At 49.3% G+C, this 27331-nt stretch overlaps 1 protein-coding gene across 1 annotated transcript in view; it reads left to right on the top strand.

Annotated features, from left to right (window-relative positions):
• Positions 1-266: 266 nt before the first annotated feature.
• Positions 267-27331, top strand: part of FSTL1 (follistatin like 1) — an 84491-nt gene continuing 57426 nt past the window's right edge. Inside the window, exons 1-2 of the mRNA XM_045001095.1 lie at positions 267-556; positions 696-752. Coding sequence (XP_044857030.1) covers positions 554-556; positions 696-752 — 60 coding nt within the window. The 5' untranslated portion in view covers positions 267-553. The remainder of the gene's footprint in view (positions 557-695; positions 753-27331) is intronic.

Genomic DNA, 27331 nt, shown 5'->3' on the forward strand with positions numbered 1-27331 from the left:
GCACCTTCCTCTCCTTGTAGGGTTGCCAGTTTTGGCTGGACATATTCCTGGAGGTCTCATCACATGACATAATCTTTAATTAAAGAGTCATCTTTAATTCCTGGAGACTCCAGGCTTGTCCTGGAGGGTTGGCAAGGCTGACTCCTTGGCACCGGCCTGATGCCCCCCTGGAGGGGCTGGCAGGCTCGGCAGGGCCTGTGCCTGCACGTGGTCGGGATGCATGGAAAGCCTGGGCTCCTAGCCCCATAGCGGCGCTGGGGCCCTCCCGCCTAGGGAGTCGGAGCGGGAGGAGCCAGCGCCGCCTCACACACGCTGCCGGCCCCGGGTTAGCAGCGGCGGGGGAGCCAGGGAGGAGCGGGTGAAGGGGGCCGGGGGAGGCTGGCTGGGAGGGGCGGAGCTGGAGGCAGATGTGGGGGGGAAGCGCTTCCCTCCCAGAGCCCTGATCAAATTTCCCGAAGAAGAAGAAGAAGAAGAAGGAAAAGCAGCAAAGGGCCCTTCTCCGCTTCTCGCCAGCCTGCCCCACTCGCGCCCCTCTGCCCGAGCCCGGAGCGCCATGGTGAGCGGGGCTGCGGCTGGGCCGGGAGGGCTGGGAAGGGGACCTCAGAAGAGGGGAGCCCGAGGAAGTTTTCTGGGGCGCCTCCTTCGTCCCCTGCCCCCCTCACACGCATCTTTCTTCCTCTTTCTTTCCTTTGCAGATTTGGAAAAGTCTGTCCCTCTTCGCCCTTGTGGCCATCGCCCGGCTGCACGCTGAGGTATGTGAGGGGCTCCGGGCTCCCCCCCGGGCACTTTGTACCATGACTAGCTTTCCAGCTCGCGCGCATACACGGCATATTGTTACGTGTAGCTGCAAACACAGGCGAACGAGCCCGGGGATATTTGGGGTGGTTCGTGCTCGTAGTCCCACGAATCGTGAGTGGCTTTGATCTGCTGCAAAGTTCGAACCTGAAATCTAGGCAGCGGATGAGCATGAAAGCAAATGTGTGTCTTTACCGGGGGAGACAAAGCATCCAAAGCAGGGGGATTTGGGGAAAGACTGGATCGCAGGGGTGGGTATTTGGAGGAAGTAATGGATATCATCTGGGGGGTTCAGAAAAGGGCCCTTGATGATTTACACTTTCCTTTGAGCAATTTAAACAATTAACAGTTTCTCCCTCCAAAGCTTTCAAACAGTTTCATTTGGTGAAAAATACACCCACAGTTGGGAAAAGTATTTTTTTTTCTTGGGGTAAAAGTTTCAGCGTATAAGTGTGAATGGAGATGTAACTTTAGCTACCCAAAGGAATACATCTGCCTGGTTTACTGTTAGTGCCTTCTTATATTTTAAAAAGCATAACAGAATTTTGTTCCCATGCACTATATTAGATCTGTAAATCCTCTGTCAAAACCTAAGTCCTGTTGTGTGATGGAGCTTTAAAGTGAGACTGTACTTTCTCTGAACATTTCCTTTTTTACTGCATTGACCTTCTTCAGGAATTAAAAGTTATTAACTCTAAACTCATAAACCCAAAAGTCTGTTGATAGAAAATAAGCGGGGTCTGAATTCCTGGTGCTACAGTCTTCATGAAAGTGAGGTCTGAAACAAACTATTTTATAATTAAGGCAGGAAAATGTGGAAGTGATTTAAAGAAAATGAACTCAAGCTGTACTAGGGAGAGAAACAGAATGTGCATTTATGAAGAAAAGAGATCCCTGGGGGGTGGGGAATCTTTCTTTCCACTTGCATTTTATCCCCCTTCACATTTGTTACAGATGGCTAGCCACACCCTGAAGCATCACAATTTGGCTCTGCCTAAAAATGTATAAACACATCTGATTTCCTACAAAACAGCTCATTTTTCTGCCTCCCACCCATTGTCCTCACTACCATGGTTATGGCAGAGACAGGATTTAGAATAATACAAAAGATTAAAAAAAAAAAACCCCAGAAACTAAAGCTCTCCAGTAAACTCCCCCAGATATCAGCATCTTGCTGAGGAGATGAAAAATTCAGAGTACTGTGGCATGCCAGGAATGGAGGTGAGATGGAGAGGTGATGGGGTCACAGCTAACACTGCCAAACCAGCCTTAGTGCAGTGTCCATGAAAACTGAGAGGGAGTGGATTTGTGCTATAGCATGTATTAACATTTCACATTTTTATGTGCATAATAATACAGTAATACTAGCCTTTTCTTAATGCCTGACATCTTACACAGTATTTCCATACGTCAAGAAGCTGGAATTCAAACAGGAAGCAGTTTTATCTATCTTCTTAGGCACATCTACACATGGAGTTGGGGTGTGAGATTCCCTGCTCATGTAGCCAGACTTCCACTAGCTCTCATCAAGTTAGTGTGCTCAAAATAGTAGTGTAGCTGTGGCAGCACAGGCCACGTCAATCAGCGGCAGAGACTATTCACCTTGAGTGCAAACCTACCTGGATCCCACAGGTGCATACTCGGGGAAGCTAACGCGTGCCGCTACTGTGGCTGCCCGTGCTTCTGCAGCTACGCTATTGTTTTTAATGCACTAACTTGATGAGAGCTGGTACAAGTATGTCTGTGTGAGCTGGGAATCACGCCCCCATCTTCCAGTGGAGATGTAGCCACAGGATAGGTCAACACTAAGGCTATGTCTACACTACTGCAGTAAGTTGACCTACGCTATGAATACGTGAATAACGTAGCTGGAGTTGACGTGCCTTTGGTCGAGTTACTGCAGGGTCTACACCCATCAACTTACCCTACTCTTCTCCTCAGTTTGAGTACAGGGGTCGACTGGAGAGTGATCTGCTGTCGATTTGGCGGGTCTTCACTAGACCCTCTAAATCGACCGCCGGTGGATCGATCTCAGAGTGTCAATCCCAGCTGTAATGTAGACATAGCCTTAGAGTGGCATGTACAGTACAGATAATGCATGCCCAGATAGCATGGGTATAAATATCAGGGTAGACGGTGAGGCACTGCTTAGGTGAGTAGCACCGAGTGTGGTAAACGCATGACCCCCAGGGTATATATTCTACATGGTTCTCTAGAGTCTAAACCCCCAAGCAGTGCTTGCCAAGTCTACACTGCCTTTTTTAGCAGAGTCTTGTCCTGCTGCCGGAGCCTTTACTCACTGCCTCCCGAGGCTGGAGCCCTCCACATGTAGGTACACACCACAGTGAGTGTGGACTCAGCCTGCCTCTGTCACTATGGTGTATAGCTACATGAATCCTACACACTGCCACAGGGGTAAACAAGTGTGAACAAGGCCTCAGTAATAATAAACAAACTGTAATTAATTCTGGTCAATGTATAAGACAAAATCTCGTTGTAAGAAGGTGTGCATTGGTACAACTGCAATATAAATGTTAAATAATAACCATGACAGTGGTCTGCGCACAGGAGTAGGAGCCAGTGGATTTGGATCAGGGATGAATTTGAACCCTGATGCCAGCTGTGCTACTAGTATTCTGGGTAGCCCAGGGGTTCTCAAAACGGTGGTCAGGGCCCCTCGGGGGGTCGCAAAGTTATTATGTGGGGAGGTCGCGAGCTGTCAGCCTCCACTCCAAAGCCCATTTTGCCGCCAACATTTATAATGGTGTTAAATATATTTCAAAAGTGTTTCTAATTTATAAGGAGGGTCACACTCAGAGGCTTGCTATGTGAAAGGATTTGTAAGTGCCTTAATTTTTTTGATGCCCAAATTTAGGCACAATAATATCTGTGTGCCTTAATCTTCCCATCTATAAAATTGGGATAATAAAAACTTAACAGCCAAATTTTTCAAAACCAGGTTTAAAGTTAGGCTGTTCAGTGTGGATTTAGGTATCTGACTGGATGGTTTGATTTTTCAAAAGTGCCAAGCACCTTGCATTTCCATTTCAGTCTATGGAAGTTGGTGAGTGCTCAGGTCTTTTGAAAGTCAAACCATTTAGATACCTAAATATGACTGGCACATGCTATGGGAAATCCTGGCCTACCTGTCTTATGAAGCTGGTTGTGTTTGAAGACTAACTAGTTAGTGTTTAGAAAACACTGTGAAGTTTAAACTCCTTATCTAAGTGACATGCAATAATATTGTATAAATATAAGTACGTCTTGTTCTGCAGTTAAGTACACATCATAGAAACATATTGTGTGCCTCTTTTAGATTTCAAAGATGATAATCTCTCTAGTTGTTGTCTGCTTTTGGTGGATTCTGTGTTCAGTGTATTCAGAAAATTAACACTGGGCATTAAACCTGTAGTCCCTATGTAGGGAAAATTGCTACTAAGCTCCACTGGAGTATATCTCTCTCTACCTGTCTAGGTTTTTATCCTGCACTCACCCCAGTGCTATTGTTAGGCCCATTAGTAATCTTTCTTGAGAAGAAACTGCTTCAAAAAAGGTTCCTGCAGTTCTTTTGTGAAGACTGGAAAATTGTAGACTTGCCAAACCGTGGGAGCTTTTCTTGGCCAAGCTCAGTAACAATCACAAGAGTAATAGACCCTGAGCCCTACCACCCAGATGGAATCCAGCCATCACGCTCATGTAGTTCTATTTATCTTTCTCTTCTGGGGTCAGCATCTGGAGTCCCCCGCCTGCCTTCTGGTCGTGTTGGATGATTCAGTTGGAGGGATCAGGATCTCAGTGCAAGCTTTGTATGCTAGTGTCGCAGGGGCTGCCATGAAGATGGGACTGCGTGTGTTCATAGCTGGCCTTTCTCTGGGTACAGGGGTTGATTCTTGGAAGCAGAGTTTATAGTGAGGTGACTGGATGGGATAGAAGAGAGGAAATAGAGACTCAAAATGTCTTTTACCTTCTCCATATCCTCTCCCATGGGAAAGAAAATGAGTGTATTAAAAGTTAATCCTTAAGCCTCTAAGTCTCCTATATGGTACACATCTCATCCCTGGGTACCGAAGGAATAGTATGTAAATACTCAGTTAACAAGAAAGGAATCCAGACACTATTCGGTTATCTTTACGGGGTCAGAGGACTTGTATATATGGGAAGGTTTTACCGGTTTTTTACACATAACTATGACATGTTAAACCCCTATTGTAGACAAGACAATTTGTATTTGAACATGTGTTAGCTGGCAGGGGTCAACCCTAGTAGTTTACCTTGACCAGCTAACGTGTGTCAAAACTATAGCATGCTTTTGTCTACTGGTATAGACATGGCTTCAAGCTAATGGGAATGGTGCCATTGACTTCACTGGAAGCAATGTCAGACTCAACATTCCTTTGAATTTTGTCCTGTCTGATATTTGTGCTCTGACACCATCCACCGCCTTGGAATCCTGCCTTTGCATTTCGGCTTGGCAGATGGTTGGACCTGCATGTCCATGGTGATGGGCACGTTATAAATGCATTAGACAGAAAGAGAGAAGTGACTTAGCTAATGTCACACAGCAAGTGCTCAGGCCTGCAGGGTGTTGAATCTTTTGGCCCAATCCAGCAAAACACTTAAGCTTGTGCTTAACTTTAAGTGCTGTGCTGTATTAGGCCAGAGAACTGAGCACCTTGCAGGACTGAGGGCTAAATCAGTAGGTGAATCAGCACTAGAACCTTGGAGCTCTGTCCCAAGAACCCAGTGCTATGCTCTAACCCCTACACCACACAGCTTATACATAGGAATGTTACCAAGGATGAATTCAGCAGCCTGGGCTGGTTGGGTGGATATTGCAAGCTTCAGAATATGACAAATGTAGGGTGTATATGTGACTCTGTGGCATCCCTCTGCAAACAAAGCTGCTGTTTACTGACAAGTCTGGGCTGTGCAAATTCACCAGCATGCAGTGAGGGCCTTCATCTGCCAGAGCACAAATTCTTTGCCTGTAATTAACAGGGAGCTGCTGGTGAGAGGCAGCGTAGTGTGCAGATTCCCCTCCCCACAAAAGATGAGGGGAGTGATTGAAACTCAGAGTGTTGCCTACTGTTATTGGAGCAGTTGCTTCCCCATCAGGAGGGACTTGGGGCACCTTTGATCTTTCTTGTGTGGTGTTACATGTCGAGGAACATTTTTCTTTGTACAGATGAAAGTTTGTGACAAAACTCTGCCAGATGCATCCTTCCAAAGTCATGAGACTCCTGTTAACCAGACTTTGTTTTCACATCCCATCCCAGGAGCCAGATGAGATTCCCAGAAGTGCCTCGTTCAGCCAGATTGTGTCTGTCTCCATGGGGGCCTCTGTTATAGACATTTCTGCTATATTCCAGCTGATCTAAGAACAAAGTGAACGTTCTTTGTAAATGTTTATCCCTCAGGCTGGTGTCTTTGGTGTTATCAAAAGAAAAGACTAAAACTGTTAATACTCTGGTTTATTTTAGAAATGGGTCTGAACAACAGAGTTGGACCTAGATTTAAACTTTTGCCGAGTTTGTGGGTGCTCTGAGCTGTGGTTATGGGTTCTAATGTATTCTATGGCATCCTATGTGTCCTATCAGTTATGAGCTCTCTGGAGTTGGAACTGTCCTCTTTGTACATATCTGTATGTAGCCCAGCACAATGGGACCCTGATCCTTGATTGCAGTTCCTAGGCCAGGATGGGCAAACTACAGCCCATGGGCCGGATCCGACCCCTCAGGGCTTTGGATCCGGCCCGCGGGATTGCCACCCGGCACCACATCCCTGCGGCTCCTGGAGGCAGGGGCGGGGCAGAGGGCTCTGCACACTGCCCTTGCCTGTGGGTACCTCCCCCGAAGCTCCCATTGGCCGGGAACGGGGAACCGCGTCCAATGGGAGCTTTGGAGGAGGCACCCACAGGCAAGGGCAGCGCGAGCCCTGTGCTCCCCCTCCCCGAGGGGCCGCAGGGATGTGGTCCTGGCCGCTTCCTGGAGTACTATGGGGCCTGGGCAGGCAGGCAGGGAGCCTTCCCTGGCCCCTCTGCACACCACTGCCACCCCAGAGCCGCTCCAGGTAAGCGGTGCCGGGCCAGAGCCCGAACCCGTCCTGCACCCCGCACCCCAACCCTCTGCCCTGAGCCCTCTGCTGCACCCCACACCCCTCCTGCAACCAACCCCCTTCCCTGAGCCCCCTCGTACACCCTGCACCCCTCCTTCCCCAACCCTTTGCCCTGAGCCCCTTCCTACATACCACAGCCCCTCCCGCACTCCCTCCTGCACCACAACCCCCTGCCCCAGCCCTACATTCATGGCCTGCATGCAATTTCTCCACCCAGATATGGCCCTCGGGCCAAAAAGTTTGCCCACCCCTCTCCTAGGCGCTACTACCATAGTATAAATAATAACTAGTAACTGAAAGCCCAGGCTGTCACAGGGGTGTAAGTCATAAAGTCATGTGTTTAAAAAAAAACAAAAAAAAGCCCAAAATGGTTGAGAACTTAAAAAACTGGATGATAACGGACCGGAAATCCCAGGGATAATTGAACCTGGTGAACAGAGAGAGTGCTCAGCCAAGCGTGTGGCTGTTTCCATCACTTCACACTGGTTCAGCAGACATAACCGTGACACACAGAGTGACAATTCTGGACTGTTTTTATGTAGATAATGAAGAAGGTGCTGGATTGCCAGGCCTAGAGGCTTATGTCCTGTGTTTAAGCAAGCTTTTCCAGTCACTCCATCAATGTGTCTCAACCCTGACCTTCTTCAGTGGTCAGAGGGGAGTTCCAGCCTGTGACCCATTCAGTCCTTGATCTCTCTGCTGGAGCTGTCAGTTCAGATACCAAGGTGCTCCGAACGCGTGGTGATGGGCACCATATAAGGCTGCTGATAATCATTATCATTTATGCTGGCACTGATGGCAATAAGAGCTCCTAACAATTCTGAAGTGGGCTGAGACCAGTGATTCATCTCACCTAGGCTACTGAGCAGACATCAGATAGTAATAATTGATTATTATTTGCTTGGTCTGCAACTCTAACCAGCTACTTAGAGGTCAATGTCTGTAGCGCCTATTCCCAATCCCCTGAGCCCTGAGAAGTCTGATTTCCTATTCCACTCCCTAGTTCCCCAATTCCTGCTGTAAATACTTGGAGGCCCAGATGTTGTTGCTGATTCCTGTTAGTTACTGTACAGTTAAATTAAAGAATAGCCTTTGTGACCAGTCAGTCACAGCAAAGATATTGGGACCCACTGGGCTGGGACTCAGGCTGAAGGCTCCTTTGTGATGAGCTGGCTAGGAAGGGGTAGGGGGTCAGGTGAATTTGTAGGGAAAGGGATCTCGTGTCTCCTTAGCTCAGCTGTATCTGGATCCCTCAATCCCACTTTCAAGCAGCTGAGCAAATTGGGAGGGGGGGTGAAGCAGACAAGGCTGATTTGAAAGCAGGAGCTGGCTTAATGGCTTTTGTATCATTGGGGGATAAACGACTCCTCCCTTGCTCTCTGAAACACACCCAGAATGCAACCAGACAGCCAAGAGATAGGAGCTACAGATGGAAAAGATCTGTTAGGTCCCATCCAGTCCATCTCCTGCTGAGTAGCACAGGGTGGTTCCCCATAGTGCTCCGGGGCTGTACCCAGTCCACTTTTGTCCCAAATGGTATGATGCCCACCATTTCCTTGAAACACTATTATAGTGTCTAATGTTCTCACGGGTAGCAAGCTTTTCCTGCTGGTCAGCCTACGTTTTCCTTTGCTTATTTCATCCCATTATTCCGAGTAATACCACCCTAAAACTGTAAGCTCTCTGGCATGCAGATTATTTTTGATTATGCATGTGTACAGTGCCTAACCCAGTGAGGCCTTGATCCCTGACCTGGATCTCTAGGTAGGTGCTGCTGCAATCCTAATAGAGAGAGGAATCAGTGCAGACAGAGGATTTGAAAGACAAGGTAACATGACAAGAGAAAGGGGCAGGTTTCAGAGTAGGAATGCAGGGCGACTCATGCTCCACCACAGCTGTCCCAAGCTAGGCTAGGGCAGGGTTTGGAGCAGACCAGAGGAGGGGCTGAGGTGTGGCCAGGGAGTCCATGGACTTTAAAGCATGGGCACCTAATCTTCATCCATTGACAGGAGATCATCAGCCACCATCACCAGTGCAGTGTCTGCACAGCTCCCAGACTAGACCCCCAACTGAACAGGTCAGAGACATTTGGACTCTAACTCAGGGGTGGGCAAACTGGCCCTCGAGCTCCTGCTGGGGAGCAGGGTCTGGGGCTTGCCCCGCTCCGACACTCCAGCCAGGGTGCAGGGTTGGGGGATGCTCCACATGGCTTCTGGAAGCCGCGACATGGCCCCCCTCCAGCTCCTACGCGCTCCAATGACCCCACTCCAATGGCCCCCTCTGGTGCTCCAATGGGAGCTGCAGGGGCAGTGCCTGTGGATGGTACAGCATGCAGAGCCCCCTGGCTGTGCCTCCGTGTAGGAGCTGGAGAAGGGACATGCCACAGCTTCCGAGAGCCGCTTGAGGTAAATGCCACCCGGAGGCTGCACCCCTGAGCCTCTCCCCTTGCCCCTGCCCCAAACTCCTCCGAACCCCTCTGTCCCCGCCCAGAGCACCCTCCTGCACCCCAAACTCCTCATCCCCAGCTTCACCCCAGAGCCCACACCTCCAGCTGGAGCCTGCACGCCTTCTCGCACCCCAACCCCTTGCCCGGATCCCCCTCCCACATCCTGAACTCCTCATTTCTGGCCCCACCCCAGAGCCCGCACCCCCAACCAGAGCCCTCACCCCCTCCCGCACCCCAACCCCAATTTTGTGAGCATTCATGGCCTGCCATACAATTTCTAGTCCCAGATGTGGCCCTTGGGCCAAAAAGTTTGCCCACCCCTGCTCTAGATGCTGCTGGAGTTATCTTGTTCTTGATGATTTTCCCCAGAAATTGGCATTTCAAGATATGCTGATAGCTGGAAAGATTATCTGCAGCCAAAGGTGGTTTCTTTGTAATTTTACACTAGGTCACACAGAATCTTTGACAGAGCTAAGACTAGAAGCCAAAATCTTGATGATCTAGCCAGTAGGTGGGGCTTGCTCCCACCTCGCTCCCTGCAGATTGCCTGTAATTTGTGAGAGTATTTCTATAACTGGCCTTCACTGGTAAATATTGGCAAGAACTCAAAACCATAAGCCTTCATCACAAAGCTCCATTCACTGTTGATTTCATAGTTAAGTCTTCTCAGGTGCCTGTCCTGCCAAGTAGGAAAGTCAGTGGAGATTCAGAATGTCAGTTGGAGTGGGAGGTAGAGTAGCTTGATGGGTGACTGAAGCCCGGAGAGAAATGTGCCGATCTAAGAAATCTGTCCATACTTAGGACACAGTATGGGACAATAAATCTCCATCTATCGCGGTGGCCCAACAAACTGCAACCTCAGGGCCAAGTCTGGCTCTCAGGATCCTGTAATACCCTCTTGTAACTGCTGCACAAGGATAAAGCTGATTAGCTCCTAAGACTTCAGGTGAAAAACGAGGAGTTTCTATGTGTCCCCCTCAGGAGAGAGACAAATGAGGCAGAACCCTCAAGTTGCTGGCACATTGCCAGCACGGCCCTCGGTGGTGCGCAGTTTGGCTGTTGCTCCAGGTGTACAGTCTGGGGCTGTTTGCTCGATGACTAATCAGTCTGGAATGCAATTCCTAGAGGCCTTTCTGTGCCACTGGGACCCCTGCCATTAGAGCACAGGTAATTGTAGCCCGAAGCCAACTGCTTTCCTGCTGCATGATGTAACTCTTCGCAGACGTGCCAAGCTCCCTTTGGGCTTTCTTCTTCAGCCATGTCTTTGGCTGCTCTTTTCCTTTATGGTTGAGGAAAGGGCACTGCATATGAGGAACTGGTTTCCAGCCCTCAAAGCTCAGGGGTCATGTTAGCCACATCTGGATTGTTGTCTGTGCTTGGACGAAGGAACGTTCTCCAGGGACAGTGCAAATGGATGATTTGAAAGGATTGTAATCCAGTTCCAAAGGGGGTAGACTCATGTTGGAGAACAGTTCGTGGAATCCAGGAGTATGGACAGCTTAGGAAACTGGACCATTCATCTTTAGGTCACTGGTCTGAATTTGGCCTGCATCAGCAGAAACTGTAGTAGCTTACTGACAGGCAGACCAATGTGTCAAGATAAACCTTTTATTATGAGCAGGGACTATGTATAGCAATGAGGTAGCAAACTTCCTACTACCCTGTGTACTGTTGCTTGTGACTGCCCTGACCTGGGCTGCTTTGTTTCTGACCCAGCAGGAAGTATGTCCCAGGAAACCCAAAGACTGCATGAAGGGTGTACAGGAATTCTCGTAAGTGCATTACTACACTTCCTGGAGGACATAGGCCTTGTCTACATTGCAGAGACTCCAGTTGTATAGCTAGGTCGATATAGCAATGCTGGCATAACTCCATAGACATAGCCTACAGTGATGGAAGGGGTTTTTCCATCACTGTAGGAACATCACTTCCTCAAGCAACAGTAGGTAGGTTGACAGAAACATTCTTACATCACCTTGGCTGTATCCACACCAGGGGCTAGGTCGGCTTAACTACAGCACTCGGGGGTGGATTTGTCACATGTGAGTGCTGTAGCCTCACCGACCTAAGTTTTACATGTATACCAGGCCTGACTCAATAGGAGAGAAACTGCAAGTCTGATGGCTGTTTGGTGGCTCCATGTGATGTGAGCTGGTGAGCTCATTCCTGTCCCTAGAGGTGGTGGTGGTAGTATGAGGAATAATAAAATAACCTTCCATATAGGGTACTCATGGGGGCCGTATCAGCAGAGAGGCCAGGGATTGAATTGCCACAGAGACTCCATTTCTCTTTTGCCCCTGCAGGTGATGCTCCAGGTGGTGCTAAGTCACGTCACTAGGGGGTGGTATGAGGGAAGCTTGTTCTGCCACTGCCCAGGCTGCACTGTTCTGTGGCCAAAGAAAGGACTTCAGTGTTCAGGTTGTCAGCTACAGCACTATATCTACCCAGATAAAAGCAGCTTCGCCTGGCAAGAGATGTGATTGTTACCTTGTGAAAACAACACTGTGGTCCACTATCACTGAGTGTCCCAGCTCAGAGAGAGAGAGAGAGTGAGTGTGTGTGTGTTGGGGGAGAGGGGGTCTTGCCAACCCCTTGCTAGTCTAGTAACAGTTAATAGACATTCATCTCAAAAATGGCCACCTGGACTTTTAACTCCACGTAGCAGACCCTTGGTTTAGTAACCACTGGTGCACTTTATTCTCAGGCTTGTTCCCACCACTGTTTCACCACGTACAAGTAACCCTTCACCATCTGCAGGGAGGGGAGAGCTACCTCCCTGCTTCCATTCCCTGCCTTTTCCCTTTCATCCTGCTCTCCCTGGCTTCCTTCCCCTGAGGCTTTTAAGCAGCCCCAGGCTAATTAGGTAGCAGCTGTCTCTGCCTCCCCAGTTAGGGCCAGGTTACCTCCAGCCCACTCTAATTTGTTCCCCTAATGAGGAGTCAGTGTGACAGGGCTGAATCTGCCACTCTTTGCCCAGCACTCCATCACACTCCACAACAGAGAAAGTTTGTCACACTTTGTAATTGAAGGTGCAGTCAGATTGTCAGGCCATGACGTGGGGCTGAGTGTTCTGGGTTAGGTCCAGTGAGCTTCTCTCCTGCCCCAACCCACCCAGCACCCCCTCTTAGGAGAAGCAGGCAAACCTTTTTATGTCACCTAAGGAGTCTGGATTGCTAATGCCTGATGGAAGTGCTTGGAGACCTAAGTTCACTGCCCGTCTTCCCCAGGTGACACTGTTCTTTGGGCCAGTATGTCAGGGCGGGGGCACCCCCAGCACGGGGCAGAGAAGAGGTATAGTACAGTAACTCCTCGCTTAACGTTGCAGTTATGTTCCTGAAAAATGCGACTTTAAGTGAAACGATGTTAAGCGAATCCAATTTCCCCATAAGAATTAATGTAAATGGGGGGGTTAGGTTCCAGGGCAGCTTCCCCTACACTGCAAGCACCAGGGGCGGGGGGCTCAATCCTCAGCCCGCCCACTGCCCCCCTTCCCCCAAGCCCCCACCATTGACCTGCCTCTTTTCCCCCCCACCTCCTCCCCCTTTACTTTGCACGCTGCGTCCTGGCTCCCCCCCTCCCTTCTAAACGCCGCAAGACAGCTTATTGCCATGTTCGGGAGGGAGGGGGGAGGCACGTTGAGTCCTTGCTCCCCTCCCTCCTGCCCAGGGCAATCAGCTGGCTTGCCGCGTTCGGGAGGCAGGGGAGTGAGGGGGAGCCTGCGCGCCGAGTCCTCGCTCCTCACCCCTCCCTCCTGCCTCCAAAACGCCACAAGCCAGCTGATTGCTGCAGGCAGGAGGCGGGGGGAGGAGAGGGAAGGCGCTAATCCGTGGGCGGGAGGCACTGGAGGGGGCGTAGCCAAACAACATAAGAGTGAAGCATTGCACAACTTTAAATGAGCATGTTCCCTAATTGATCAGCAATGAAACAACGTTAAGCGGGATGACTTTAAGTGAGGAGTTACTGTACGCCTCGTCACACTGTTACACATCCCCGACTCACTCGCGCTGTCTGTATTGTGCTTTTGAAAGAATCCTTGTGCAGGTCTCTGTGTTCACTATGCTGAAGAGTCAGGACTCTACAGTTACAAAATAAGGGTGTGTAGATAAGCACACTCCCTGTCATGCAGAATTGCTCCCTACAATGCACTTATTAAGCCATACATTTCAAATGTGGCTACTGCCCAACCTGAGACACTTTAAAGGGGCCTGAGATTCAGAATTTGCCAAGCACCCATCTGCTGAAAAACTGACCCTTTTACCGTGTCTCAAGTTGGTGCCAAGAATCAGTTGTCACTTTTGCAACTCCTGGTCATTAGTGTCTTAGCCAGTCTAGCTTTTTATGTCCCATATTATGCTGCCTCCTTCCTATTCTTTGCAGAGACAATGCCACAGCCTAATATCTCTCCAAGTCAGCCAGTTTTTCTTTATATTCTTCTCAAATAAATAAGGTAAATACGTATTCCCTTTCCTTATTTCATTCCATTAGTTTTAGTTATAGCCCTATGTTCATGAATACATAATTCCCCTCCCTCCTTATTTCCACCCTTCAGATATTACAAACCTACGTTGCCTCCACTGCTCCATGTTTAGCTCTTTAATGTCGTCATAGCACAATCCCTGCCAAAGAATGGTCAGTCTTTCAAGTGTCTCCAATTTGGCCATATCGTTTTGGTAACATGGTGCCCAGAACTGAACATATAATGGCCTCTCCAAACACTGTGGAGGAAAGTGATTGGAGGTGCAGTTAGTCGTGGGGGATGAAATGTCAAATCAGATTCCTGCATGGCAATGAAGTACAGTGGGTTCCCCCACTCTCCCCAACTCTGTTATCTTATGTTTTGCCATTGACTGAAAAATCTCAGATGCTCTAACAGCCTAGGAGTGTATGAGACACCAGCACAGAGCCCTTGGAGAGGTGAATTAGTGATTCTATGATTTTATCAGGACAGTTTTACATCCTGTGCACAGTATTACATTGTATGGAGCCCCTCTGCTGAAGCCTGTAGCCAGAACTTGCCCAGAGTCACAAATGCATTACTATCAGTGAAGCTTTTTGAGACCCTTGGATGGAAGGTGCTGTGGACATGCAAAGAAAAAATTACTTGTTTTATATTGTCTGTTGTTATATTAATAACATTTTTCCAGCCACACTGTGGGCTAAATTATTGAAAAATGAACAGATGCACATGGGGAGTAACAATGAAATGGAGTTCTAAAATGGGGACCCCCCTCATTTGGGATGGGGTACACTTGAATGCTGTCGACTGACCCAGAGATAGAGACAGACATCCATGGAGGCAGAGCTGAGGTAGTGTATGGGGGGGGAGGGTTGCGTTTTCAAAGCTCGCTTCCTCTCTGAGGGGAGCAGGAAGTGGCTTTCATGGCTTATCACTTATTCATGGCTTTTGTTTGTAGCACAGAGATAACAAATGGAGACATGCTGTAGGGATGGCACTTGACATTATGATAATGTAGATTCTCCATTAATTTAATGTTGTAGTTAGGCAGCAGCTCTATGCACAGGGCAGAATTGCTCACTTTCCCTGACAGGCCTATCTAAAGTTGACAAGGAGAAGAAGATGGGTTAGCGATTCCCATTAGTTGCTATGGCAACCACCAGAAATTACTTTCCTTCCTCCACTTTTTTCCTCCCCCTCTCCCCCAGCAGTGAAGATGTTGTTAAAACAACAAGGTAACATTTTTTAAATATTTCAGCTGCTGTCTTCTGATTTTAAAAAGTATGTTATTAATATTTTTATAGCAAAGTCTTTATGTATAGGAAAGTAGAGGCTATAGACTAGTGATTAGAGCAGGGGTAGGCAACCTATGGCACGCGTGCCAAAGGCGGCACGCGAGCTGATTTTCAGTGGCACTTGCACTGCCCGGATCCTGGCCACCGGTCTGGGGGGCTCTGCATTTTAATTTAATTTTAAATGAAGCTTCTTAAATATTTTTAAAACCTTATTTACTTTACATACAACAATAGTTTAGTTATATATTATAGACTTAGAGCAGGCCTGCACAACTCGTAAAGCGGCGAGGGCCACATTCCTCCAAAGAAAACAGCTGAAGGCCGAAACCTCCCAGCCCGAGGAAACACCCCGCCCCAGGGCCGCCCAGCCCTGCGGAAACAAACCCTCCTTCCCCAGCACCGCCCCACCAAAACAGCTGTGGGCCAAAAAGGAAGGTTGGGGGTGGGGAGGTGATACTTTATTTTAAATCAACCAGGGGCTCCCAGCTAAAGAGGTGGCTGGGAGCCGTCAGGGCCAAATTAAGGGGCCCAGGGCTCCGGCGGCTGGGGGAACCCGGCAGGGCCGGCTCTAGGTTTTTTGCTGCCCCAAGCAAAAAAAAATTTGGCTGTCCCCCTTCCCAGCCCTGGGCTCCCCCGGTACCCTCCTGCTGCCCCAGTCCTGGGCTCTCCCCCCACCCACACCCCCTGCCACCCCAGCGCTGGGCTTCCCCCTTTCCTCCCCACCAGTGCCCTCCCTCCACCCTGCTGCTGCCCCAGCCCTGGGCTCCCCCCCACACCTCCTGCTGCCCCAGCCCTGGGTCACTGGTAACTCGCTCCCAGGGCGGGTCATTCAGCCGGAATTTTGGATGTGCACAAAACACAGACAGGATTGGTTCCCATATGGTTACAGAGCTGCAGTAAAGTGGAACAATTTTCAGCTTGTGTGATTGGAGGATATCTGGATGCATATTATAAGACTGTCCTCCATAAATGAGGAGAAGTTGAGGTGCCTTTATTATTCTTTTGTTCCACTCTTTGTTTCTATAGGGAATTTCCCAGTGCAATATCACTGTCTTCCTTTCAAACAAACAAAAAGGCAATGGCTGTTGAAAATAGCAATTCCAGTCCTAATAAGCATTTCTTTCTCAATTTTATCCTAGTTTTTCTACAGCAAGTTACAGTGGATCAGTATATTTGATTTGGGAGAAATGAAGTAAAAGCTGCCCAAACCGAGCTTGAGCACTCCTGAATTTTGAGGTGTTCAAATCTGGAAGGCAGGTGCTGGGGGTGGGAGAGGGCTGTGGGCTCCATGGGGGAGCATGGCAGCAACTGTCTGGAGCTGCACTGAGCCAGACACGCTGGTCTGAGTGGCACAGTAAGCGGTTTGGGGGTTGGAGAAGGGGTAGGAGGTTCCGGGGCGCAGTCAAGGGACAAGGAGCAGGGGGGATTGGATGGGGTAGAGGTTCGGAGGGGCAGTCAGGGGACAGGCAGCAATTGGATAGGCATGGGAGTCCAGGAGGTTTATCAGGGGACAGGTAGGGGGTGGGGTCCTGGGGGGAAGTTGGGTGGGGTCTCAGGAGGGGGCAGTTGGGGACAAGGAGAAGAGAGGCTTAGATAGGGGCTGGAGTCCCAAGGGGCAGTTAGGAGCAGGGGTCTCGGGAGGGGGTAATCGGGGGACAAAGACCAGTGGTGCTTAGATAGGGGGTGGAGGTCCTGGGGGGCAGTGGGGCAGAGGTCTGGGGAGGGGGCAATCAGCGGCCAGGGGCTGGGATTCAAAGGGCTCTGGGCTCCCTGCACCTGCCCCTGCGGGCAGCGCAGAGCCCTCTGACTCCCGGCCGCTGCTGGGATTTAAAGGGCTCTGGTCTCCCCGCCGCAGGGGGCAGCCCAGAGCCCTTTGAATCCCGGCCCCGGCTGAGATTTAAAGGGCTCTGGGCTCCCTGCTCCTGCGGGCAGCCCAGAGCCCTCTGACTCCCGGCCGCGGCTGGGATTTAAAATGCTCTGGGCTCCCGCCGCTACCGGCAGCCCAGAGCCCTCTGACTCCCGGCCGCGGCTGGGATTTAAAGGGCTCTGGTCTCTCTGCCCCTGCGGGCAGCCCAGAGCCCTCTGACTCCCGGCCACGGCTGGGATTTAAAGGGCTCTGGTCTCCCTGCCCCTGCGGGCAGCCCAGAGCCCTCTGATTCCCGGCCGCGGCTGGGATTTAAAAGGCTCTGGGCTCCCCGCGGCTGCAGGCAGCCCAGAGCCCTCTGATTCCCGGCCGCGGCTGGGATTTAAAGAGCTCTGGTCTCCCCGCCGCAGGGGGCAGCGCAGAGCCCTTTGAATCCCGGCCCCGGCTGAGATTTAAAGGGCTCTGGGCTCCCTGCTCCTGCGGGCAGCCCAGAGCCCTCTGACTCCCGGCCGCGGCTGGGATTTAAAGGGCTCTGGGCTCCCCACCCCTGCGGGCAGCCCAGAGCCCTCTGACTCCCGGCCACGGCTGGGATTTAAAATGCTCTGGGCTCCCGCCGCTACCAGCAGCCCAGAGCCCTCTGACTCCCAGCCGCGGCTGGGATTTAAAGGGCTCTGGTCTCTCTGCCCCTGTGGGCAACCCAGAGCCCTCTGACTCCCGGCCACGGCTGGGATTTAAAGGGCTCTGGTCTCCCTGCCCCTACGGGCAGCCCAGAGCCCTCTGATTCCCGGCCGCGGCTGGGATTTAAAAGGCTCTGGGCTCCCCGCGGCTGCAGGCAGCCCAGAGCCCTCTGATTCCCGTCCGCGGCTGGGATTTAAAGAGCTCTGGTCTCCCCGCCGCAGCGGGCAGCACAGAGCCCTTTGAATCCCAGCCCCGGCTGAGATTTAAAGGGCTCTGGGCTCCCTGCTCCTGCAGGCAGCCCAGAACCCTTTGATTCCCTGCCGCCACTGGAATTCAAAGGGCTCTGGACTGCCCGCAGAGCGCCGTGTGGGGGGGATTTAGAATTCCCCGGCGGGCCGCACTGTGAGGCTCCGCGGGCTGCATGCGGCCCACGGGCCGCATGTTGTGCAGGCCTGACTTAGAGAAAGAGACCTTTTAAAAAGGTTAAAATGTATTCCTGGCATGCAAAACCTTAAATTAGAGTGACTAAATGAAGACTCGGCACAGCACTTCTGAAAGGTTGAGGACCCCCGGATTAGAGCAGGCAACTACTTTTCAGAGACTCTGTTCCATGCCTGGCTCTGCTACTGATTCACTGTATGACCTTCTACAAGTCTCTTACATCCAAATTTTCCAACTTGGAGGCCTAAAAGAAGGCATGAAAAACCATGCTTAGGCACCCAAGTAAAAATAGTCTGACTTTTTAAAAGGTGCTGCAGATCGTAGAATCATAGAATATCAGGGTTGGAAGGGACCTCAGGAGGTCATCTAGTCCAACCCCCTGCTCAAAGCAGGACTAACACCAACTAAATCATCCCAGCCAGATGATTAGTACTTCTGAAAAATTTCCACGTGTAAGAAAGGGGAATACTAATACTTGCATACTGCACAGTAGATTTTGAGGATTAATAAATTAATGATTGTAAAATGCTTTGAGAAATTCAGATTAAAAACACTAGCAAAATACAAAGTGTTTTTATTACTGTTTTATGTAAATACACCTCTACCTCGATATAACGCGACCCGATATAACACGAATTCGGATATAATGCGGTAAAGCAGTACTCCGGGGGGACGGGGCTGCGCACTCTGGTGGATCAAAGCAAGTTCGATATAACGCGGTTTCACCTATAACGCGGTAAGGTTTTTTGGCTCCCGGGGACAGTGTTACATTGAGGTAGCGGTGTAAATATATAATCCCACCACTAAAAACAGAAGTAATGCTATGTTGAAAAGTAACTGTAAAAGTAGTACTTTTATATGTGTACACTACTACTCTCTGTGCTCTCTATGAGATTCCAGAAGTAATCTGCTAAATTTAAATGCAAAAACCCTCTGCTAATGTAATATTGAGACCACATACGTAAACGCTCAAAACTCAAGAAATGCAAACGCTGACATTTTCCGAATAAAGTGAACTCATCCATCTTGTCAACTAATATTTTCATATTAGTTAGGTCTTGCAAATCATATCACAGTATGTGTGACTTTAAGCACATGTGTTTTCCCATTAAAGACAATAGGAATATTCACATGCTTAAAGTTAAACAGATCTGGAATTGTTTGTAGGACTGGGTCCTTAAAACTATTACAAGCTACCTTTACTAATGTCAGTGAGCCCTTATTCACACAAGCAGTTGAAGCACAATCTAGCCCAGGATGAACACCTACATATATTGTTGTCCCTCTTCTGACCTTAGTATCCCATTTGTTACATTATGTCGCCCCTCTGCTGACTGGTAGCAGAGTTCTGAGGCCATACAGGTTGGCTTCCCCGGACCATGGAGTCTGGGTATATTCTAAGTGTAACTTGTTTTATTTACACACATGCACCAGTCCTCCTGGAATAGAGGTGGTCACAAATAGCATGCAGACAGTCCCCTCTTCCAGAAATCTCAGTGCAACACCAATGACAGATTCCTTCCAACCTGCGCTGGCCCCCAGGTTGACACTAATTAGCAAGATTAAGGTAGAGAGCAAATTCTCGTGCTGCTCCCCAAAGCTTTCAGAGGATTCTTATATAACCAAACTAACAACAGTACAAGCATTTCTTCTAAGACTGAAAACTTGCTTGCATGCTGAGACAAAGAACTTGGAAGGCTATGTATGACAGTGCCACATGAGAACACCTACCAGAACAATATACAGTATCTACAATGTGAGCAAATGAATAATCTCTTCAGGGCATGGATCTTATCTTCAGATGTGTTTGTATAGTGCCTAGCGCAATGGGGCCCTGATCTAGACTGGGGCCTCTAGGTACTATTATCATATAGATATGTAATGCAGATACTAATGTCATTAGCACAACCTTAGTTTTTGCCTTCCCTGACTTTGTGTTTAAGTGTGTAACTTTAATACTGTACCATCTTAGGGATTGGCATTTAATTACCTTGTTTTTCCTTTTAAAGAAAGCAATGGTAGAAAAGAGAAATTGCCCGTGCATGTTAGCATTCAAATGGACCCTGTTGGGTTCTCTGAGGGGAATAGGGAGACATGACAGTGCATTCCCCACTTTGTTGCTACTTTTGTTTGGTTGGCAGCATCTTTATGCAAGGCTAGGTTAACAGGACAGTCAAGGAGCAGATCACAAGTAACATAAGGCGATGTCTTTTTTACATTTTTCCTACTAGTGGTGGCATGAATTGTTTGAACTGGGGAGCCTCTCATTTCTGGTTATGAAGCAGCATTTTCAATATATGCTCTTGTGAGCTCAAGACCCAGTATGTGAGCTCCTAATGCATATCTGGAAGAGAGGGCTAGGGCCTGTCTCCTCAGAGGGACTTAGGCGTTGCTAGGCTGAGCATCATGGTGCCTAACTTTTAGGCACCTAGAAAATCACAGGAACAACCCTGTGATCCATAAAGCGAGAGTTAGGCACCTAGACTCCTATACAGTGCATGAGAAGAGACGTGCACCTTCGCTTAGAATGCAATCTACAAAAGCCAGCACACTAGGCAGGGAGACACCTAAACTACCCAGTGAGAGATGCTGATGACAGAGGTGTGTCCTTAGCCCTGCCCTTTTCATGGAGTTCAGCCCCTATCTCCAGGCTGCAGGGAGGCACCTAGCCCTGCTAGTGATCCACAGTCAGGACCCCTCTCCTGCAGCCAGGCGACTTAGGTGTCCAAGTTGTTTCTTGTGCGAATGAGTGAGTCACCTGCCTCACTCCACACAAAACAGCTGGAGAAGAAGGGGGTGGTCATGCTGGTAACTTTTAGCCCACTGGTTAGAGCACTACCTGGGATCCAGGTTCAGTTCACCCCTCTGCCTGAGGGAGAGAGAGGATTTGAACAGGGGGTCTACCCCCTCTCAGTCATTGGACCAGAGAGAGAGAGAGAAGGACTCTCCAGTCCAGTGGTTAGGGCACCCGTGTGGGAGGTTGGAGACCCAGAGTTCAGTTCCCCTTCTCCAATGACTATTTAAGTATTTATCCACAGAGGAACAGGACAGCCTGAGGGAATCCCCCCCTCAGACTAGCCCATGGCTCACTGGTTAGAGCACACTCCTCGGCGGGGAGACTGTCTTGTTCAAATCCTTTCTCTCCTCAGGCAGAGGGGGAAATTGAACCTGGGTCTCCCACATCCCAGGTGAGTGTTCTAACCACTGGGATAAAACTTACTAGGTGAGTGGCAGCACCACCACCACCTCCTCTGGCCAGATTTTGAATGTTTCCCAGTCTGCTGGTAGGTGGCCTCTGAGCGTACCTACCCGGTGGGGCCTTAACAGTGAGATAGGCAGATGAACGCTTATCTTCCCCTGGTTTGTGGGTCACTCTGGGACTTAGCCAGCAGGTAGGTTCCCAGATGCCTAGTGGGGAAGCAAGATACATGCACCTGGGGGGCTTTTACTGCACAAACTTAGGCACCAAGTGAGGTTGGGCGCCTACAGGGTTCGGCAGCAGCCAAGTGGGAGTTTTGTGAATTGCAGTGGAGCCTGAAACAGGGACTTAGGCGCCTAAGTCCCTTTGTGGATCTGGGCAGGGTCTGAAGTGCTCTGTCACTGTGACAGCCATTTCCAAATCGTGGGACCAAAGATTCTTCTCTGACGTGTGGCCAAAACAGAATTAGGACCCAGCACCAAGAGCTTTGATTCAAGCTCTGTCACTGACTGGCTGTATGACCCTGGGCAGATCACTTAACTGCTCTGTGCCTTGGTTTCTGCTTCTGTACAATGAGGATAGTATCACTTTACTACTTCATTGGGGGGGTTGCAGGGCTAAATTACCTAATGTTTGTACGGTGCTTTGAGATCTGTGGAGGGAAGGTGCTTCAGATCCAATGAATTGCAGTCTTTATCAGCTGCCCTTTTCCTTCAGAATAGAGTTTGGGTATTGTCTGTACTGTTGTTCTTCTAATAAATGGTGCTTATAAGAAAATAAGAGCCCCAGTTCTTGTCACAGTGAACAGTCTGACCTCACAGTCTGACCCTCCCTCCTTGTCCTCTGACAGCTTAAGCCCAGCATACAGGAAACTGTTTTTTAAAAATGAGTCCATTTACATATAGAAACAACCTATTTGTGGGCATTGAACATAGATTCAGATTGTTTTGCTGGCCCCTGCTACTCCTCCATCCTCTGTGTCCCCCAACCCTCCCCAGACTCGTTGGGGTGAGGTTAGTTAAAGTCTAGACAGTTTCTGCTAAGCCCTGCATTCCTTCCATGCAAACAGCCCAGTCCAGCCATCTGAACGCCCTTCTGTTTCCCCCATACAGTGAAACTGCAGCATAGGCATGGTTCTCCCAGAGAAGCTGGGATTGATTTTGGGTTTGCCTATGATACTGAGGTTAGTAGTAGCTCTGCTACTGGTAAAATGAGAGAATAATCTTCCCACACACACCTGGGTAAGAATAGAGTGAGCTTGGCCTCCACTGAGTTTACAACAACCTCTGAGGCAAGCTGGCAGGCCTCATTTTCTCAGCAGGGGAAGGCTGAGGTAATAATTGAAAAACCTGGAGATTGCAGGGGGCACATTGAACCTACTGGCTTAGCCCAGCTCAAAGAGATGTAATAATCCGGTGATCGATGCTCAGCCCTCTCTGTAAGGAATGACGTAGCTGTGCCGCCCTAGGGAAAGCCCTGAGAGTTGTCACCGCCAAGACGCAGAAAAACCGGCCAAGCCCCCTGACCAACCAAAAGGGTCCTTGTGCCGACTCTAGCTAATTACTCAGAAAATGTTTTAGAGAATCATATGACACAAAAAATAACACAACCTGTGTATTTTTATGTTGGTCTATCATTTTTCTTCCCTTATCCTAACATGGCTCTGCAGTCTGGACTATAGGGATGTGTACTGTGGAGACCTCTGATGTGTCCCAGTGGGGAAAAAAAAGCCAGCATGTTAAATCTGTTCACTGGCAAGGCAGTACAGAAACCAGGCAGGCCTGTTAAAAATCAGCCAGTTGGCAACCCTAGGAGTCCTGGGATTGTGCCTCAGTTATGACTCAGGGAGATGCTGCCCCACAGCACATCACTAGCCTATGCTCCTCATTTCCTGATGAGGTCACAGGGCAGCAATGGTTTGCATCAGCTTGGGATTTGCCATCATGCTGTTTGTCACTGGCTTGCACTCCGCATCACCCCCCACACTGTGGAGGGTGCAGCTGCCCTGACTACAACAATCCAGAATCCTTGAATTCTCACTAAGCTGCCTGAACTAGTGAGAGTGCAACCAGGTGGGCTTTTTCCAGACACTTTCCAACAGTGCTCATCCTGACCCCCGGCCCATCAGCACAGGACGTCACCAGAATGACACCACCAGGCTCTTGGGAAAGGGCTACAAGGTTTTCAGCAGCTTTAACCGCCCTGCGAGTGTCCTGCCTCCCTAAGCCCGGCAAGCAAATGCTGAGTTTAATTAGGGGACATGAGAAGCATATCCAGAATAGTCTCAGGCTTTGCAGCAGCACATCCTGGCATTGATCCAAAGAACATTGACTCACCCATGGAGCAGTTTGACCAGCACAATGCAACGTTTTGAGAACCCCCTAGAGCAGGGCTTAGAAGGGTCCATGAGAAGGTCCTCATGATGCTTTCTGAAGAATGAAATAGCAAGGAAGCCAGGGATTTCCTTCCTTCCCCTTTAACCTCTTTCTGTTTCCTTCTTCTTACCATAATGTGCAAAGAATCCAGACGCATAAATAACCCTAGAGGTGGGGCCAATCCCTCTGCACTGCCTGGAGCAAATTTATTCATTCCACACACAAACTCCACATTGTGCATTTCCCAGTCTAGGTGATTTATTCCATATTCAGGAAAGCCACAAAGAAAGAACAAACATAAAGGGCCTGATTCTCCAGTGCTTTGCACTTTGTCTCATCAGATATACCTGTGCAAAATGAGTGTACAATGTTATCAGTGATGCACGTGTGAGAAGAAGGATGGTCCAGTGGTTTGGGCTGTAGCCTGGGACTTGCGAGACCTAGGATTTAGTCCCTGATCCACTACAGACTTCCTGTGTGACAAGTCACTTAACCTCTTTGTGCCTCAGTTCTCCATCTGTAAAATGGGATAATAGCACTTCCCTATCCTACAGGGGTGTTGTGAGGCTAAGTTGGGTGGGGGGGAGAGATAGCTCAGTGGTTTGAGCATTGGCCTGCTAAACCCAGGGTTGAGTTCAATCCTTGAGGGGGCCACTTAAGGAGCTGGGGCAAAAATCAGTACTTGGTCCTGCTAGTGAAGGCAGGGGGCTGGACTCAATGACCTTTCAAGGTCCCTTCCAGTTCTAGGAGATAGGTATATCTCCAATTATATTAAAAAAAAAAAAGTACATTACAGCTTGTGTGGTGCTCAGATATTATGGTAATGGGGACCATATAAGTATCTAAAATCAAATTCTGATTGGGTAATACTTCATTCAAGTGTAAATGAAAAGGTATAAAACAAAAGAGTCAGGCCCTATGTCTCTGTCTGCCATGCTCCTGTTTCAGATTTGGACTGGTTACGCACATGGGCGGCAGGTATAATAGGCCAGGGGAGGCTAAGTCTCCCCTGGCACAGGCGCTGCTGACCCTGCCACCGGATGCCTGTGCTGTGGTGGCCCCACCTCTTCCCCTCCCTGTTGGGAATGGGCTTCTGCCAGAAGTTTATGCTTATTTATTATGCGCCGTGCAGGTTCCCAGGCTGTGGAGGTGGCATCAGCTACTCAGCTTCCTGGGTCCCTTGGACTCCCCAGGGAGATTACTGCTGAACCCGGGAAGCTGAGTAGCAGATATCGCCTGCTCAGCTGCCGGGAAACCTACATGGTGCATAGAAAAGCTCAGTGTTCGCCGCTGCCTGGCTGCTCCTCTCCAGCACTCAGCCCCCCCTCCAGAGGTCCCCGACGCCACTCGCCAATTAGTCCTCTCCTCCCCACTCAGCCCCCTCCCCGCTTGGCCCTCTCGCCAGGTGCGTCCCTCCTCTCCTTGCCCCCCTCCCCGCTCGCCTGCCCCCCCCCCGCCACTCACTGCACTCCTCTCCTTCCCCACTCAGGCCCCCCTCCCTCCCCGCCACTCAAGCAGGGGGAGGAGAGGAAGGACAAATGCAGCGAGTGGTGACGGAGGGACCAAGTAGGGGAGGAGAGGAGGGATGCACGTGGCAAGCGTGGAGGGGCGGGGGAGAAGAGGAGGGACACACGGTGAGCGGTGGCAGGGGGCAGAGTAAAGAGGAAGAAGAGGAGGGATGCATGCGGCGAGTGGGGAGGGGGCCGAGTGAGGCCTAGGGCGGAGCAGGGGTGGAGTGTGGGTGGGGGCGCGGGTGGAAGAGGCGGGATTGGGAGCTAGCCTCCCCGAGGGGAAGCTTCACCCGCCGCCCACGGTTACACAGGGCTTGTTTATAACACCAGATGTATTCATCAAGATCCTTTAATGCTCTGCCAGGTATGACTGAGGTTCCTTTAAATAAGGTATTTTACACACAGTGTCACCTAGTGGCCAAACAGTATAATACAGTTTAGCATTCCATTACATCTCGCCCTTTAAGTTCTACATTCCTACCATTTACAATATTTACACTGTCGTGCAGTTTTTGATGTTCAGTACATATAAGTCTGTTAAGTGTCGGTGAATTGTACTGGTTTTCTAATTATGTAACCCAAACACATAACACTTGGTAAGCTGGCTGTCCATTAGTTGTAACGACTGACTGTGGTTCATCTGGAATCTTTTTTGTCTGATTTAGCTACTCTCTTCACGTCTGGCCACAATGGAAATAGGTTCTTTTCCATAGTTGGAACAGTAGTTCTGAGTTGTCTTCCCATCAGGAGTCATGTTGGACTATATCCAATAGCCACTATTGTTGTTGATCTGTAACTCAGAAGAGCAAGGAATGGATGTAGGATTTTCTTGCTGTCTGTACATCTCTCTCAGCCTCTCCATTCACTTGTAGGTAATGTGGGTTGCTAATAATATGACCAAAATCATATTTTTGGGGGGAATGACTTAAATTCTGCTGCAGTGAATTGTGGTCTGTTGTCCGTCACTAGTTGTTCTGGATCAAAAGTTCACTTCAGTTTCTCAATAACACTGTGATATGTTATGTCCTTCAAGTTCATTATTTCTATATACCTGTAAAAATAGTCCACTACGACCAAGTAATGATGTCTTCTGAATTCACATAAATCTGCAGCTAGTCTATTCCAAGGTCTTTCTGGTAGGGGTGTTTGTACATTGTACGTTGTATTGTTCAGCACTGTCTCTTAAATTGATTTGTACTGGATCTCATTTCAAAAGTCCAATGTCATCAAATTCTCCATCAAGTTCTTCCACCTTTCTCATTAAACCCATCATGGCTGCAACATTGCGGCAGGGAACACTGTTGATCTGTGATCCTTTGATCACATACACTCTGAATGCATAGCTTTTGTCTTTGTAAGTTATTGCTGTGATGAACTGGCCCATGCAGTTCAGAATACCTCCAGGGCTAGTCAGAGCTGTGTCAGGTGACTTCAGCTCAGGTAGGGGTTCAAGGTGATTGCAAGTCTCTTCTGAGATGACTGTGATGTCAGCTCCTCGGTCAGTTTTAAAGTCAGTAGTCTTGCCGTGAATATTCAATTTCACTCTCCAGGCAGACTCTGTCTTCATAAGTGATAGATCCCCAAAACAATGGCTCTTGATTGTAATATGAGCCAACTCCATTACTGCTTTGGTGCAGAAAACAGCTGCAAAATGTCTGCATTTTATGCAGGTGTTACACTGTGTGCCTCTGGCTGGACATGCATCATCTCTTGGGATATTATTTTTTCCACACCTTGGGCATGCAGGCTAGAATTGTATCCCTCTTAGGGCTTGTCTACACTTACAGTGCTGCGCTGCTGTAACGCTTAGTGAAGACACTACTTACACCGATGGGAGAGCTTCTCCTGTTGGTGTAGGTACTCCACCTACTTGAAAGCCTTAGCTCTATTGATGGGAGAAGACCTCCCGTCGACATAGCGCTGTCTACAATGGCAGTTAGGTCCATATAAATGCATCGCTCAGAGGTGTGGATTTTCCACACCTGGGAGTTCTCTCTCCTTTCCTCAGGGGTTTTATGATGATGACTTTTAACACTCATGTGTCTGTCTGTTTGTAGCTTCTAAGCTGGTTTCAGATTTTTCAATTGCTCCTGCCTTTTGTTTTGTTGTTTGATTAATTCTGACAGTTTCGCTATCTGTACAAGCTGTGGTTAGGGT

Source organism: Mauremys mutica, chromosome 1 (genome assembly GCF_020497125.1).
Source record: "Mauremys mutica isolate MM-2020 ecotype Southern chromosome 1, ASM2049712v1, whole genome shotgun sequence".
Lineage (NCBI taxonomy): Eukaryota > Metazoa > Chordata > Testudines > Geoemydidae > Mauremys > Mauremys mutica.